Consider the following 16309-nt stretch of genomic DNA (forward strand, 5'->3'; position numbering starts at 1 on the left):
GATTACATCAATACAATTTAATATTTCTTCTTGACCATTCCAAAATGTTGTACTGGACACATTAGTCACAAATGTCACGCAGAGTAAGAAGAGTAGTATGTAAGAATTGGCATTTTTTTCTTTTTAGAACAGGCTATTTATTGAAGAAACAGAGTTACCAATGCACAGAATGAATACACTCACAAGGGGCTTCTGTGGGCCACAAAACACACCGAGCAGACAATTTGGACAACCCATTTCAACAAAGATGTCGAGCTCGAAGCCGCACACCTAACACACACGTACAAAAATAACACTAGATGAGCTCAATTTATGTCTTTATAATTTTATACATTTTAATTTCAATGTTGGCGATCAGAGTGCAATAATAAGACACATAGGAGGTGTCTTAGACACACTTGAATAGAAGTCACAGGCCCAGACAAACTAAAAAAAAGTGCGATTTATAGTCTACAAAATCCAATATATACAAAAGGAATTTTTTGAAGGGGAATTTTTGAGTGTAATACACAGTTCTGTGCTATGCATGTTCAAATACAGTATCTGTACAAAGATGCAGTAAATTTACTAGATACTATGAATTAGTCATTCAATTCGATATCCATTAATTTCAATATATATGTTTACAAACCATTAAAAATTCAGTGAGGTAACGGAATATTTTAGTAGAGAAATTCATTCATCCGCAGGAGTTTACAACAAAGCAATGTACTGATGCAAGATGGCTACCAGTTAATTAAGCCACAGTCATGGTACCACTATTGGTATAATTATGCTTACAAAAATCATCACCTAGCACTATTTATCTTTGTAAAGTCAAGATTTTTTGTTCATCTTAATGAGTGTCACTGTACCTAATTAAATGGCCCATTATAGCCATCACGGTTTGACAGAAACAATCACTGACCAGATGAACTGAGGAAAACAACACTCAGCCTGTCTTGGATTGCATTGGTGTGCAGCAGAAGGACTCCTCTTTCTTCCTTTGTCCTCCTTCTGCCTCTCAGCTGTCATTCTCCCTGTCCAGACCACTGAGGTGTTGAAGGCGTCTGTGGTGGTCTCTCAGCATTTCTGTTGTGAGGCTACCTGGGGAGGGGTTTGTCACAGAGGTAGCACCTTGTTGGGTCTGTTCATCCTGTTGGAGCAGCTCCTCGTGTTCAAGGGCCGCATGCTGATGCTGACCACGGGGGCGGTCCCGCGGGGGATATAGCGGCCGCAAGACAGCATCTCTAGGGTGGCGTCTCGAAACTGAGGGGACGATCAAAACAATTATCATGTGGAAACCAGCCCAGTCGGTGGAATTGCGACTTAGCAGGAAAAGAGCACCTACACAAATTTACAGCGTTTGGGGCTCCAATTTTTTTTTTTTTTGACATTGATAAATGCTTTTCATTATACATTTTTGGAGAGAAAAAATCACAAGTGATAGATCCAGAGAAAATCCCATCCAATTTCTATGCTATATAACTGTGACTTTCTTGTTACAAAATACTGATAAAATCTGTTGACTTCCTGTTTGAATTGTCATGTGTGAAGAATATGAAGGAGAATACCCTTTAAAAAACAATTCTACTTGAGCAGTTATTGGTTCATTCAATGACACGGAGAAAGTTCAAATGAAATATGGCTGCTTAAGAAAAATGAAACCATTCTCTAATTTATTTCAATATTATATATATATATATATATATATATAATATTGAAATAAATATGTTATTTCTAAAACTAGTCTTACCTGCTGGTTGGACAGAAAGTAAATGATAGGGTTGTACACAGGGCTGGTCTTTGCGAAATACATGGGCATGGTGGCCAGTAGAGGGGGAATGTGAAGCTGCGGTTGTACCACCACCACCACAGACAGAGCAGTATAGGGCAGCCAGCAAATGAAGAAAGCCACAGTCATAGCCAGGACCATCTTGACAGCGTGGTCCGTCTCCTTTTGCAAAGAATGGCCAACCTGCAGCTCCACACTTTTGTTCAACTGAGAAGAAAATACTGTGGTTCGTATGAACCCTTTGAGGGACAGTGATTAAAACAGAGGACAGCTACTAAAAAGTACAGAAAAGTTTTCGTAATTAATGACAATTTTTAAATTTTTTAAGTATTATTATTTTGTAAAATTATTAATCATTTTAAAGTATTGATCATCTACTTAAAGCAACATCCAATGTATACATGTTTAAAACTAGGAATAGAATTATGCATAATATTCAATGATAGTGATCTAAAAATTGTAAATAGAATCAACTAATTTTTTTAAAGATACCCATTTTGACTTTACAGGGAATTTAAAACAGATTCACTGCTAGATTTCCCAGTTAGCATTGAAAGTGAAATCGAGGACAATATCACAATAACAACGTCTATGCTTAACAAACTCTAATAATGCACAAGTATCAATTCTTCTCATTTAGACCGGCATGTAAGGTACCTTGCGCAAAGCCGTGAGCACTTTGGAGTAGCAGTAGATAATGACAGTTACTGGAAATAGGAAGCACACCAGCGTGTAGAGAATGAGATAGCTGTAGTTGCTCCACGACCTTTCTTCCCAGGCCAAAGAGCAAGACGTCTGTACACCCTCTGGCTGGTATCCGCTCCATCCAAACAGAGGCATCACGGCCCAGAATAAGCAGGAAAGCCAGACGAAAATGAGCCCCGTGGCGCTGCGTCTCATGCTCAGCTTGCAACGGACGCTCGGTTTGCACACCACATTGTAGCGCTCGTACGAAAGCAGGGTCAATGTACATAGCGACACCAGGCCTGGGGAGGGAAGTAGACACCTTGTCTAGTAATATGCATTTATTCATTTTCTATATCATTAATCCTCGCAAGGGTCACAGGCGGTGCTTATCCCAGCCAACTATGGGCACCAGGCGGGGGAATTTGGTGGCAGCCAACTGCAGGGCACAATGAGATAAAGAACAATTCACCCTCACACTCATACCAAGGGGGAATTTAGAATGAGAAACCAGAGTACCCGGGGAAAACCCACACAAGCCCTGGGAGAACATGCAAACTCCACACAGGAAGGTCGGAACTTTGGGATTGGAACTGTGGGTCTTCTCATACAACGTAGCAATTTATTTCTGAACACAGTTGTGCTTCATTTGGTAATTTCTGACAAAGTTCCCTTCAACTCAGTTAGACTTTGCCTTTCCATCGTCATTACTCCTAAATCAAATCTGAGAATTGTTTTTCAATGCCTGAGGCATTGAGCAAAATAAAACAAAGTGCAGTCCCTGTGGTTGTGTTTAGAGTTTATTTAGACACTCTTTATGTTATATTCTGCTTTCCCTTGTCCCAGGTTAAGGTCTTTTGTACCATATTTGCATAAGTAAAGTTTTCAGTGCCTACTCACCAAAGTAGTTGACGGCAAATCCCTGGAAGACACAGGCGGTTCTTCCGACAAAGAAAGATCCGTAGTAGTTGGTTACGGTGACCACAAGGGAGCCACAAAGGCCGATCATTAGGTCGGAAACGGCCAGGCTCAGAATGAACACGTTCATTGGGTGCAGCAGAGTGGGGTTCCTCAGGGACACGGTGATCACCAGACCATTGTTGAACACAGTGAGCAGTGTGTTGATGAACATGAGGAAGGACAGGATGCTGTAGCCCACGCGTGGGAAGACGGTGGGTGCCTCGGCCTCCGAACTCCACGCCGTGCTGTTGCTGTCCATGGTGTGAGTGGCCGCGTGGAAAGTGCGCTCAGTTACCCAAGCTGCTTTGTCTTATCATTTCTGATCTTCCATGCATTTGACTTTTATGCTCATGGTGACAAATTGGATTCTGATAGGATTTGTGGGGGATTAATTCACATAAAACCTACAACTTTAATCCTAATTGAACAATGCGGTGCCTACACCTGATTCGGAAGACTACCTTGTAGACCTAAAATGTGTTTCATGGTCGCTCTGATTTATTTACATTTACAGTACTTGTGTAGTGTGATTTCATTTTATACTTCTGATTTCAACTGATATTTCTTTGTATGTCAAGGTGATTTGACCTCTGAACCTCTGAACACATGGCTGACTGCGTAGCATTTAAAGGACATTTTTAATTATTATTTTGTCCAGTGACTCTTTTGTTACAACCTGCTGACACATTGTGACACTAAGATGGTCTGGTACCTTCCATTTATGTGTATGTAGATCAAAACTAACCTGCTTACCGTTTCAAAAATACTGTAAACATGAGTTCCCATACTTGTTTATTTGGACATACGACACCCATCTATTGAAATCAAATTTTTCCAGAGCTTTTCATTTCACATAAATGAAGAGCCGCAACAACACAAAAATAACCAGGCTTCCGAATCCAACAAATAATTCAAAATTCAAGCCTATTTTGACATATTTTAACATATATTTGTAACAGCATTGTACGCAAAGGTAAACATGAAAACAAATCAGTGAAATGAATTCAAAGGGCCTAATTATGGCAATTTAAATACAGAAAAACAGCCAGAAAATACACACCAAGCCGTAGATAAGAAGCCAGGAACTTTGACTACAGTACATTCTGGTGGATCAGTTTTGAATGAAAACAGGACTATTATTAAAAATGAGGTTAACAAACATGAGTTGTATCAAAATTGTCATTTCAACACACTTGAATATAGTAGCCATAATGTAAAAATATCATGATCTTTCTTTATCAGCAGGGTTTCACAAACACATACACACACCACAGGCTGAAGCGACCCATTTTTTTTGTGGTCGCATGTTTTGTTTTTAAAGGAAATTTAAGACGGGTCATTGTAGATGAGTAGGAGGATGAAAACTCACTAAAATATTATGTATTGGGGGTTTGGGGGGAACATTTGCTAATTTGATGTGCCTTTTTTGAATGAATTTAATGAAGTTTAAGACTTTTATTACATTCTTGCAATTTATATTTAATGAATTTGGGAATATCGGTTGCATTTTGGCTCTCATTTAGAAAAAACATTGTCCTGTGTGATTTTGCATTTTTATTTAGAATTTATTAGTACTAATGATGGCTGATTGACCTCTACTAGGTTTCTAGGTCCTCGATTTGAGTGTGTGCATGAATAGTTGTGTGCTTCCTTGTGCCCTGCAAATGGCTGGCAATCAATTCAGAGTATACACAAGAACTATCTGGGACTCTGTGGAAGCCCTTTGGACCCTTGTGAAGATAAGCAGAAAGGAAGATGAATGATTTGTTGTGAGGAAAAAGCAGTCCCCCAATCTTCGCATGAAGTACAAACACATTTCTCTGACTACAACAAGATAACTCCTTAGCACTTGTGCGAGAAAGGTGTGCTTGGATCGAACTGGCCTGGGGGCGACTGTCCTTGTCCAAAAGGGGACTCATGCTGCAGAGGGGTTCGTCGTGGAAAGAAGGTGTGCTGGAAGTCGTAGTTGAGCAGGCAGCTGATGGACGCCATGTAAATGTCAGCGAAACGAGAGAGTCGTCGAGAGAAGTACGTGGGGTTGTGGTACGTGCGGAACAGACTCCCAAAGTGACCGTTAAACAGCTCCTTGGTCTGAGGCCTGTGAACAAAATCATTACGTAGGATCCATATAAGAAAGCACCCTGACTTTGGAATTTATTCCGTGGCAGAATGTCCTCATTGAAATCCATTACAGTGCCCCAAATTCTTCAATATTTAAAACTGTTGTATTTCAATTATATTTAACAATAAAAAAGAAAGAATCTCATTTACCTCATAGCTTCTCGCTCTCTTATCCACTCGTCCACCACAGACTGAGAGATCGGATCTCTGTGGACCTGTGTGATTAGTTTAGTGTGAGGTTATGACTCTTCCCAGCATACGCAAAAGGCCCATGCACACATGCATTAAACGTGTGATGTGTACAAAGTCAAGCGTGGTGTGTGCTGACCTGCATCTGCTCAATGAGGCCTGTCAGTGCCTGTATCCAGCTGATGGTGTGCACATATGTCTCTGTGTTCATGATCTTGATTTCCTTCCTCAGCTCAGGGATAATGGCTCCTGTCCTCCAGCCGTGCTTCAGGGTTAAATCCTAACGAGAAAAAAATGAGTACCAACCATACATACATTGTCAATTCTAATTGTAATACTTCCATGATATGGTATGAATTTATTCTCAACATTCTGTTATCTTCATTTTGTAACATTTCTCTTGCTTCGAATACGTGCATCTTAATTTTGTCTCTGTGCATTAGACGTGTATGGATAGACCCCTAGTGGTGCTCAAGCATTTTGCCTATTGCCCCAGAGGGTTAATTTGTCCTTTAAGCTTGAGGGCAACAAACCGATGGCCCGATGTTCTCCTTCATAAGATTCTGGTATACAGCAGACCTGATTTTCATTCACAGCAAGTTGTCCTGGCCCTAGGGGAGCAAAGCAGCCCCAGTCTACCACACTGCAAAAACCAAGCTTTATAATGTTGGCATCATGTTCTTTTTAATCAAATGACGTGCCATTTTAACAACTCTAATAGGCTGCACACCTTGACCAAAACCATCAAGGTACTTTTAAGCAAATGTGAAGACAGTCTTGTGTTCTTTTGTGACAGCAATGGTTTTTGCGTGGTAACACTCCCATGTATGTCATTTTTGGCCATTGTTATACTTTGCTATTTTCTTTCTTGTCTCGGGAACTTGAGGATGCACAGAAACTTACAGTAATGATCCCCAATGCTATGAACTCTGTCCAACTAGGCCGCCTGCAAGCTACGGTACTTATGTTATGCACGGTGTAGCAACACAGAGGATGCTCCGTCTTCCTAAATAAGCGATGTGACATGTTTGACAGCTGGCCGCTGGCCACCAGCGGCGAGGCATTGTGCCAAAGATGTTAACTCTGTCTCTCATTAACATCACTTAGAGCTGATCACACACTCGTTCACATATTAATAATGCTGTTGTGGCTACAAAAACTAAGGATTGCCACTTTCAACTCAAAGACAGTTGCTGGCCAATCTGCTAGGATGCAGGTTGTAATAAGCCTCACTGACAAAAATGGCTAGAGATATCATGCACTGTACATATGCCTCGTTAAGGTGTGAAGTAGATCCCTATTTTTGCGCCACATAAATCTGACAATTTGTTACAATCTACAAGAGGGGTCTCAAACTCAGTTTATTCTGGCAGGGATAATGTCTGGATGAGTGTGGGCTACATTAATATATAAAAGTACATGTAATACTGGCTTCTCAGTCTTTATGAATAAAATTTGAAAATATATATGGTTCTTCAGGACATGATCGTCGTCATGTTCTCATCACTCTGCTACTTTGCATAGGTATTTCTCAGTATGTCTAGTTAATGATTAATCTTTAAAAAATAACAACAACAATGTTCTGGGTACAAGTGCCACAAACATAGAGCTTAGGTAAAGAGCTCAGTCATTCGGTAAGGTCTTGAAGTAAAGCCAATACTCCTCTGCATTAAGGAGCCCAAAGAGGTGGCTCGGGCAGCTGATTAGGATGCCTCCTTGGTGAGGTTCTCCAGGCATGTCTCACTGAAAGGAAGAAACTACGTCTCCTGGCCGACTTTGGATTGTCTCAAAATCTCCCTGAGAAGAACCTGTTGCCCCCCAAACTGACTTTGGATAAAGCCTAATAAAATGGATGGAAGTCAATATATATTGTAGTGATTTGCGTGACAGGACTAGTTGGTGTCAACACAAACTCAAAGACTGGGGTGGTCTCACACCATATCTGAAATGGGGCATCGCTGTCATCTGCTGGCAGTTGTAAAGCTTTAAAAATATTTCCACACTTAAAAAATTTACTGTGAAGCTGTGTCAGGGATTTTATAGTGTGGGTGGGTGTGAATTGTATGCCTGCAATAAACGGGGTTACACTGAATTCTGACGACAACGGTGCAACTCAACTTTGTCATATCATGTTTGAGTGCTGCTTACTGCCAAGTCGCTGTAGATGTGATCGCCAAAGTACAGCACTTTGGATCCTCGCCAGCCAGTTAGTCGCAGGAACTCATAGAGGTTTCCCTTTAGGTGATTAAAAACATAATTTATTCATTAAAAAAGGCGGGTTCACCCAGCTTCTCATATGACATATCATTCTTTTCAACTACTATCTTCTAACAGTTTGTAGAGGGAGATGGTTGTGAAAGCTGGCGAACCTTCAAACGATAGGACCAATAGGTAAAGGGGAAAATACCAGTTACATGATCACAGACGTGCACACATTCAAAACAAAACCGATGGCAAATGAAGTAGCTCATCATCATCGTTATGCTACAGGAAGGTGATTTAGAATTTATTTAGTATGTGATGAATCAGTCAAACAGCAGTTTATAGCAACAGCTAACAATGTAAGTTCAAATTGTGTTAATTTACAAGTCTAGTTTTTACTACCAAACTAAAATGTTGGCTTGTTTACATGTTGTTGGCATTGCAAGTTGCCCAAGGCTTTAAACAGTTCTACTTAAATATGACTTTCAAAGACTGATCCACAGGGTAACCAAATGTCCTCTTTTTTTCAAGACAAGTGCACTTTTTACATCCAGTTCGGTGCATGCCACTGAAAGTTGAAATTAGCAAAATTGAGCAGTTGACCATTGGTATCACCTGTAAAGACTTTTCAGATAATCTGTCAGTTAGATTATTTCTAGGTCATCGTCCAAAAAAAACCTGCAGTAACTTGGAGTACTTCTGCTCACTTCTTGCCATCATACATCTTTGTCATCACATGAAATGTATTAATTTATTTATTTTAAAGTCCCCATTTGAAGTCCACCAGGTATCACAACCATTTCCTGTGAATCCGAGCACCTGTTTGTAGATCTTTCCTTTTTCCAACTTGTGAATTCTGTCCCAAAGTAGAGCACCTTTGTCAGTGACGCGTCTGAAAGGCCTGCAACCACAAAGATAACTCACTTTTAATAATGAAGCAATCCGGTTTTAGGACAGACCTTCTGCTGTGAGGATAAAAAATCATCACACACATACAGAATCACACTTACTTTCTCCTGTCATTGAAGAAACTGGGTTTGTCAGCTTGAACTATAACTACATCAAAAAGGTCCCTCCAGTCACTCCCGACAATGTAGTTCATGCCTCGATCCCTAAGGAGACCAGAAAAAGAGTTTCAACTTTTTATGCAGGGCAATGGCTAATCGCATGGACATCCATAAAGTGATAAACATCAGCAGACATGGCCTGAAAAAAATTAGATCATTAATACACAACCAAATGCAATTTTCAGAGACTTGCAATGATATTTTGTTCTTGCTTTGTGTTGCGACAACACTAGTGCATCATTTTGAAACTAGCTGCTCAACAATAAAAAAACAAACTTGTTCAACAAGAGTCAAACTAACAAATATAAAATCAGAAAACATTCAAAGAATAATCTATTTCCAACTTCTCACTAATTCGCTAAACTACACATTAGTGAATGTGTCACAATACACATTTTAAATGTGCAGGGATGAAGTTTAAAACAAAGAATGTTTCATATTTTCTCTATAACTGGATTTTCACCTATGGTTTATTAAAGGTGCAATAAAATCTATTACAAGTCACATTATAAGTACTATAAAATGAAATCGGTCTTTGCTAGAGCTGTAAATACTGTAGATTTTACTGTAGCTATTTATACACTGCAGTAATAGCCAACACCAGGGCCCCTTACAATTCTGATGTTGTATTATAGGACAGATGGATATGGTTAACTGATTTTAGTTCATTTAGGTAGGTTACTACGCCATCAAGTGGCGATATGTGAAATCATGCATCACTCACACAAAGTCGAAGGGGCTGTTTGTGATGAGGAACATCTTCTTCCCATGCTCAGACAACTTCTTTAACACAGCATGGCTCTGCTCACCATAGCAAATGTATTTTCCTGCAAATACAAACAAGATACGATAAAGAAGTGATTTTATTTTCATTTATTTGTATTGGTTGGGCTCACTTTGATAAGCAATGTTCTGTTAAAAAACGAACATTACCAATATCTGCCTCCACAGCACGGTACATAATGCCCTTAACGTGAACATCTCTAATGGCTTCCTGTAAGAAAAGGGAATAAATAAAAAAAAACTCAAACTTATGCAAGTAAAAACAAGAAACAAAATGAAGAAAGACAGCTTTTTAAAGCTGAATTTGGTTAAAAGCTTTTTGGAAGTTGTGGTATATCACAAAGATTTCTCAATAAAATTGAAAGAATACAGATTTGAGGGAGTGGCAGCAACACTCAATTTTCATGGTAGGAGGGATGTCTGGCCGATAAATTGATTCAATCAATAAATTCTTTTTTTCGTGTGAGTAGTATAAAACGTAATTTATAGCCCAGATTTTGCTTCTATGAAATGTTTTTTCTTGTATTTTTGGCAATTTTTCACAATAACTATGAGGAGGCCTTTAAGTGATAGAATAACTTAAAAACCCATCAAACCATCCATCTATAGATCTTGGGGCTGACTTGCTTTGGCTTAGAATTAGAATCTGTCAAGACGGTGCCCTTGAAAAGTCATGAGCATCACTATTGAAACACCGTGACTGTGTGTGAGCTTTTAATGACAGCGATCCATCAAAGATGATTGAGTGTCACACAGAATAAAGGGAACGCCATGGCAGCTCCAATCAAAAGGACGAATGGCGTCGGTCTGTGACTGCCAGGTTTTTTTCCTGAGCTGGCAGCACAGATGTCCAAAGGAATGATTACACGTTTATAATTAGAAACTGGTCCCAAATGTTAAAAATAGAGAGCAGTTGGATGTTCTGTATATCACACTCACATGTCACTAAACAACAAATGCGCAAATGAGTCTTTTTGGAATGTGCGTACACAGGAGGATTCGCATCTCGCCAAAAAATGATTCAAGGGCTGAGTCAATAAAGCACTTATTACCCACGACCAACAGCAGATAACAGTCAACAGAACCTGGGGCAGTACTTTTTGTTTTCGAGCGTTTATGTGCATAAAGAGTAAATTATACAAATACAATTTTTTTTTTTAAGAAATGGCTACAGTTGCTGCTATTTGTGATTAAATATACAGTGGTACCTCGACCTACGATCAACTCGTGGTACGACATGCTCGTGTATGACGAAAATTTCGATCGAATAAATCGCCCGCGATACGATCAAAATTTCGAGATGCGACCAAGCCAGGTGGCCATGACATGAGAGGCTGTTTATCATTGTAGCGCATTGTCTTTTTTGCCGCATCTCTTTCGTGTATAACTACTATATCTACGAGGACTGAACGATTTATTCAGACGAGTTTCGACCAGGAAACGCACAACGCGCATGCGCAGGCAAAAAGAGGGCTTTCTGGGTAATGAAGTATACTCGTGCACACAACACAGCCCAATTTTAGTTATATTAAACACATTTTATTACTATTAAACCACTAGTTATGTTACTTTGTTAATAGATGGCGAATTAGAAGAAATAAAACATTTTTTCCAATCCAATATCCTATTTTTGGTGTTTTTTCAGAGGTTTGGAACGAATTAATTTGTTTTTAGTTCATTTCAATGGGAAACGTCCGCTCTAGTTACGAAAAGCTCGACATACGATCTCAGTCCCTGGAACGGATTAAGATCGTATGTCGAGGTACCACTGTATTGGTTTCAACAGAGAAATCACAAAGGCCGTGATTTATTTTGCACGGCACTTCAAATGAACCAAATATTGACTCAATATTGGCTGGCCACCAATTCAGGGTATCCCCCGCCTGGTGCCTGAAGTCAGCTGGGAATAGCTCCAGCACCCCCTGCGACCCTTGTGAGGATAAGCAGTTCAGAAAATTAATGAATGAATATTACTGGCAGGGATATGAAATAGGAAAATGCCTTTTTGTTCTCTCTAAGTGTGCAAGTTATTTCACCTTGACGTCTTTATACAGATGCACAGGCTCGTAGTCAATGTTATGCTTCAAGAAGAAGTCGTTGACGCATGATAAGAGGGTCATCTCTGGCAGCGAGAAAATGTCCATGAACTGTTTCATGGAGTGACCGTGGGAACTCTGCAGGAGAAAGAAAAACACTGTCCCATTCTCGCCTCTTCTGCATAAGCTTTAGTACGTTAGAATTGGAAAGTCTCCTGCTGCTGCATCATCAGTAGGAAAATGAGGAGACAGTTTCAAACTGTTTGAGTTCCTGGGAGGTAGAAAATAAGGCCCATCTCACCTTGCCATAGAAATCGCTCATAATATCAAGTGGGATGTGGCAGCCATCGTACATGGCGATGACCTCTTCGTCAGGGACTGGATTAAGACCCCTGGGAACAGACGTAACCAGTCTTCAATACAAATAAAATAGGGCTGTAGGACTCAGACTATAAAAAAAATACTCAATAAATAATCATTTTCATTCATTTATCCAAAACGGGACATTATTCAAAATTGCCAGCTCAGACAATGCACAAATGTTAACTGACTACATGAAAAATACTTTAGTAAAAATAGATTTTTATAACTTTAGGTTGAGTAACATGTCTTTTTTGTTGACTTTAATATTAAAGTAATTACATTCTATTAAGTCCAATTTTTCTCTTTTATGATTCCTAAACAATTTACAATATTAAACACATCAATGCAAGTTAGAAAATAAATATGATAAATATATATTACAATCAAGACATTATAATGCTTTGGATAAAGGCATAATAAATTGAAGTAAAAAATGTGAGAATTCAATCATACTGGTGGTGTTCATGTTGGTGACATTACTCACACAAAATGTACAGTAGTGTTTTCACTAAAAATGGGGTAAAAAAAAATAATTTGGGGAATTTCATTTTTTTAATGAAATGTGGTAACATGAAAAAAAATACTCTCAAGCACTCTTACCATTATTTAATAGCTTGGCGTATTCAAATTTACCTCTATATCTGAAACATGTTGGAAAATGTAAAGATTAAACTCGATTATCAGGAGTATTTGATTAATGGTCTACCACCGCAACATAAACTCCAGGATTGCTGATACCTGTAAACAGTGCCTAGCTGGATGTAGTGGAACGCATCGATCTTCATCAGCAGTCCCTATCACAACACAATCAGTGTTCACTCCATCAGTCATAGAAACCATGGAGCTTTTCTTCATCTAAAACAAAATAAGTGTAAAGTTCTTACCTTTTGAACATCATAGTGAAGGCCCCTCACAGCGAAATTAGGAATATACTCATAATCTCGCAGACCCTCTGGATACTGAAAGACATTCAAATTTTAAAAGCAGTGAAATTCATGATAAAATTCCAAGTCATTTCTCATAGTTTGTTTGAACCTTTCAGAATTTATTGTTTCAATATAAATGACTCCATAAGTGCAATGTGGAGAATGAACTGTTTTAAAAATGGCCTGCCTCCCTACGTTGCAGATCACTTTTTTTCTGCACCCATATGTTGCATACATACTCTGTGCTTGTTGATGAGGATGTCTCTGGCTATGGTGAAAATAAGCGTGTGGAGGTGACTGGAGTAAAAAGCCAGCGTGTAGTCATAGTCAAAGCCATAGACTTCGGTGTCCCGCAGGCTCATCTCATTGTTTGCAAAGATGGTGTTCGGATCCACGGAGGCACTGGAGATGGACGGCATGACATCTGACACAAGACACATGGCAATTATGTTACATATCTATTAAAAAAAGTGTTTAATAAAATACTACTAATTTCAATGTAGTTCCTTGGCACCAACACACCAAAAAATGATGGCATATCTCATTATATTTGTATTAAGGATTTTTATCAGCTCACTTCAATGTAGTAATTTGCTCCAAAACAACAACAAGTAATGCCTTTCTTGCTTTGTCTGTAGTATGTCTAAATCAAATTTGAGGATGTGATGTCTTTGGACGAAAGTCTCTGCAGTAACATTTTAAGTATCCACTCTATGCCTATGAGACTGATAAGGCACAAAATATCAATTTAAATACAAAGATTGCATTGGGTTCAGACTTTTCCAGTGCAATGGATATCATTGCACAATTGCTTTGTGCAAATAAAGGCATCTCTGGGGATTATTTTCTTTACTTTACAAAACCAAGCGATTTTCCAATCGTTGGAAATGTGAATTAATAGGGAGTCGTACGTTTTGAATTAAAATAAAGCACGAAACGCTTATACAGGATAGATGGATGAATGTATGGACAGACAGACAAGGTTAGCACATCTGCCTGTCATGTTTGTTAATTTGAATATATAACTCATTGATAGTATATTAAGGCCTAACCCTTAACCCTTGCCAAACACGCCGATAAAAATTTTTGGACCCCTAACCATACCCCTAACCCCTACTGAAAACCTAACCCCAAACCTAACCCAAACCCTAACCCTAACGCTAACACTAACCCCAAATTAAAATCGATGCTAAAACAAGAGGAATGAAAGGGTAAAAACACAATAATAATAATAATAATAATAATATATAATATATAATAATTTACAATGCTACTACCTTGTGTGTGTTTTTTGGTCTGGTTGTAAACAGACCACAGGCTCTCTGCGGAGCTGCTGCTGCTGCACGGAGAAGATGGGCAGCCGGTCCGAGCCGAGATAGACAGACGGGAAAGTAGTTCACGCCGTCCACGGGACACTGCGCCGAAATAATGCGAAGCCTTCAGGACGTGACGACCGAGTAGACTGGCTCTCCCTTGCGTCAGGAGACCTGACACAGGCGCCGACATAATATTCTTCTTAGATTAAGGCAGCCCAGATAAAGTGGCTTGGAAACTCACAAGGGCGAATGACAGCGTAAACCGCGCCGTGACGTGCTCAACCCTGATATGAAAGTAGATGTTTGACGCACGCAGTGAATCAATGAGGACAAGCGTTGTCACATATTGGCCATTTTGGGTCGGGAATATTCACTAAACACTGCGTTTATTTAATACGTGATTACATGAAATGGATCATATTTTAGACATTAAACCTGAAAAGGTAGGGTTTGTGTGTGCCTAACCCAACCCCTTAACCCTAAACCTAGGGTCAGCGTTTGGTTTAGGGTTGGGGTTTTATTTAGGGTTAGGGTTGGTGTTTAGGGTTAGGGCAGGGGTGTCAAACTCGGGTTGGTTCGCGGGCCGCTTTGACGTCAACTTGATTTCACATGGGCCAGATCATTTTAGATATAATATTTAGATTTTTTTTTATAAATGGATTAAAAGAACTGGATTAAAAGCCCCGAATATTCAGTATTTTAAAGATCTAACACAGGGGTCGGGAACCTTTTTGACAGAGAGAGCCATAAACAATTCCTATTTTCTAATGTTATTTTTTGAGAGCCATTTTCAGAATTGAAAAGTAAAAATACATGAAAATTTGTGATTTATTTTTTGGTCATTTCACCACTTTTGAAGTACAAAAAGTCTCCAAATTCTCTTGACAACCTTGTTATGCTGCTAATAAATCAGTATAAATGAGATCATGCATGCAGAAGAGTAATAAAAAAACAAAATTATGATTAAAGTGGTGGTAGAGGTAGTGTCAACGCCACAGTGACGCTCTATTAGTGCGTTCGGGACTCAGCTTTCTCACCAGTGATTTACCTATTTTACCTCACATGTTAGTGGAGAGCCATATGCACCCATGGAAAGAGCCACATATGGCTCCCGAGCCATAGGTTCCCTACCCCTGATCTAAAACAATGTTTATTTTAGCTTTTCAATCTATTTTTAGATTTTTACAAAATGATTTTTGAACTAAAAACACAGAAAAAAAATGGATTAAAAAATTACAATTATTGATTTAAAAGGGGGAAAATCAGGAAATGTAATATCTATCTATACTCTTCATTTTATTTTGATCCTAAAACAGAAAGTCGGCACTCATGATTTACTTTGCCGGGCCACACAAGACGATGTGGCGGGTTACGGTGGGGTTAGGGTTACATTAGGGGTTAGGTTAGGTTTAGGGGTAGGGTAGGGTTGGGGTTAGGGACAGCATTAGGGTTAGAGTTAGGGTTGGAGTTATGGCTGCTGTTGGGGTTAGGGTTATGGTTGGGTTAGGGTTACAGTAGGGGTTCTGTTACGGTTAGGGTTAGTGTTAGGGTTTGGGTTGCGGTTGGGGTAGGGTTACGGTGGGGTTAGGGTTACATTAGGGGTTAGGTTAGGTTTAGGGGTAGGGCTGGGGTTAGGCACAGCATTGGGGATAGAGTTGGGGTTGGAGTTAGGGTTAGCATTAGGGTTAGGCTTGTGGTTTTTCTATTCCTAAAAGAACATGAATCCAATATTTTTGTGTTTATAAATTAATCGGTTTTAAAATACATTATTTCTTCAATAAGTATTATTAAAATCACCATCCCTAAATTAGATAGGGAACCAGCAAGGAGCACCACCAGGATCGGCCGAATACATTTTTTATTAAAAAAATATTTTTGGATGGGAGGA

At 39.3% G+C, this 16309-nt stretch overlaps 2 protein-coding genes across 2 annotated transcripts; both read right to left on the bottom strand.

The window, feature by feature from the left end:
* Positions 1-195: 195 nt before the first annotated feature.
* Positions 196-3703, bottom strand: LOC144071499 (parapinopsin-like). The gene is made up of 4 exons (XM_077596685.1): positions 3359-3703; positions 2432-2760; positions 1736-1981; positions 196-1248 (listed from the first exon to the last, which is right to left on the bottom strand). The coding sequence occupies exons 1-4, from the start codon at positions 3675-3677 to the stop codon at positions 1102-1104; spliced, it is 1041 nt and encodes a 346-aa protein (XP_077452811.1). The 5' UTR covers positions 3678-3703; the 3' UTR covers positions 196-1101.
* A 490-nt stretch (positions 3704-4193) lies between these two features.
* Positions 4194-14716, bottom strand: nt5dc3 (5'-nucleotidase domain containing 3). Its single transcript, XM_077595208.1, has 14 exons — positions 14383-14716; positions 13345-13529; positions 13064-13138; positions 12918-12973; positions 12118-12208; positions 11817-11954; positions 9931-9991; positions 9722-9824; positions 8941-9042; positions 8750-8831; positions 7877-7963; positions 5868-6008; positions 5690-5754; positions 4194-5516 (listed from the first exon to the last, which is right to left on the bottom strand). The coding sequence occupies exons 1-14, from the start codon at positions 14609-14611 to the stop codon at positions 5261-5263; spliced, it is 1671 nt and encodes a 556-aa protein (XP_077451334.1). The 5' UTR covers positions 14612-14716; the 3' UTR covers positions 4194-5260.
* Between the last annotated feature and the right edge of the window lie 1593 nt (positions 14717-16309).

The sequence above is a fragment of the Stigmatopora argus genome, chromosome 3, assembly GCF_051989625.1.
Source record: "Stigmatopora argus isolate UIUO_Sarg chromosome 3, RoL_Sarg_1.0, whole genome shotgun sequence".
Classification (NCBI taxonomy): domain Eukaryota; kingdom Metazoa; phylum Chordata; class Actinopteri; order Syngnathiformes; family Syngnathidae; genus Stigmatopora; species Stigmatopora argus.

Excerpts from the sequence above, each read along its gene's own strand:
- LOC144071499 (XM_077596685.1), bottom strand. The coding sequence starts at position 3,677 with ATGGACAGCAACAGCACGGCGTGGAGTTCGGAGGCCGAGGCACCCACC. Across the intron at positions 1,982-2,431 it reads TGCTCACGGCTTTGCGCAAG|TTGAACAAAAGTGTGGAGCT; the intron begins GTACCTTACATG and ends TTTTCTTCTCAG. Across the intron at positions 1,249-1,735 it reads ACTTTCTGTCCAACCAGCAG|TTTCGAGACGCCACCCTAGA; the intron begins GTAAGACTAGTT and ends TCGTCCCCTCAG.
- nt5dc3 (XM_077595208.1), bottom strand. The coding sequence starts at position 14,611 with ATGTCGGCGCCTGTGTCAGGTCTCCTGACGCAAGGGAGAGCCAGTCTA. Across the intron at positions 12,974-13,063 it reads TTCACTATGATGTTCAAAAG|GGACTGCTGATGAAGATCGA; the intron begins GTAAGAACTTTA and ends GTGTTGTGATAG. Across the intron at positions 11,955-12,117 it reads TGAGCGATTTCTATGGCAAG|AGTTCCCACGGTCACTCCAT; the intron begins GTGAGATGGGCC and ends TTTCTCCTGCAG.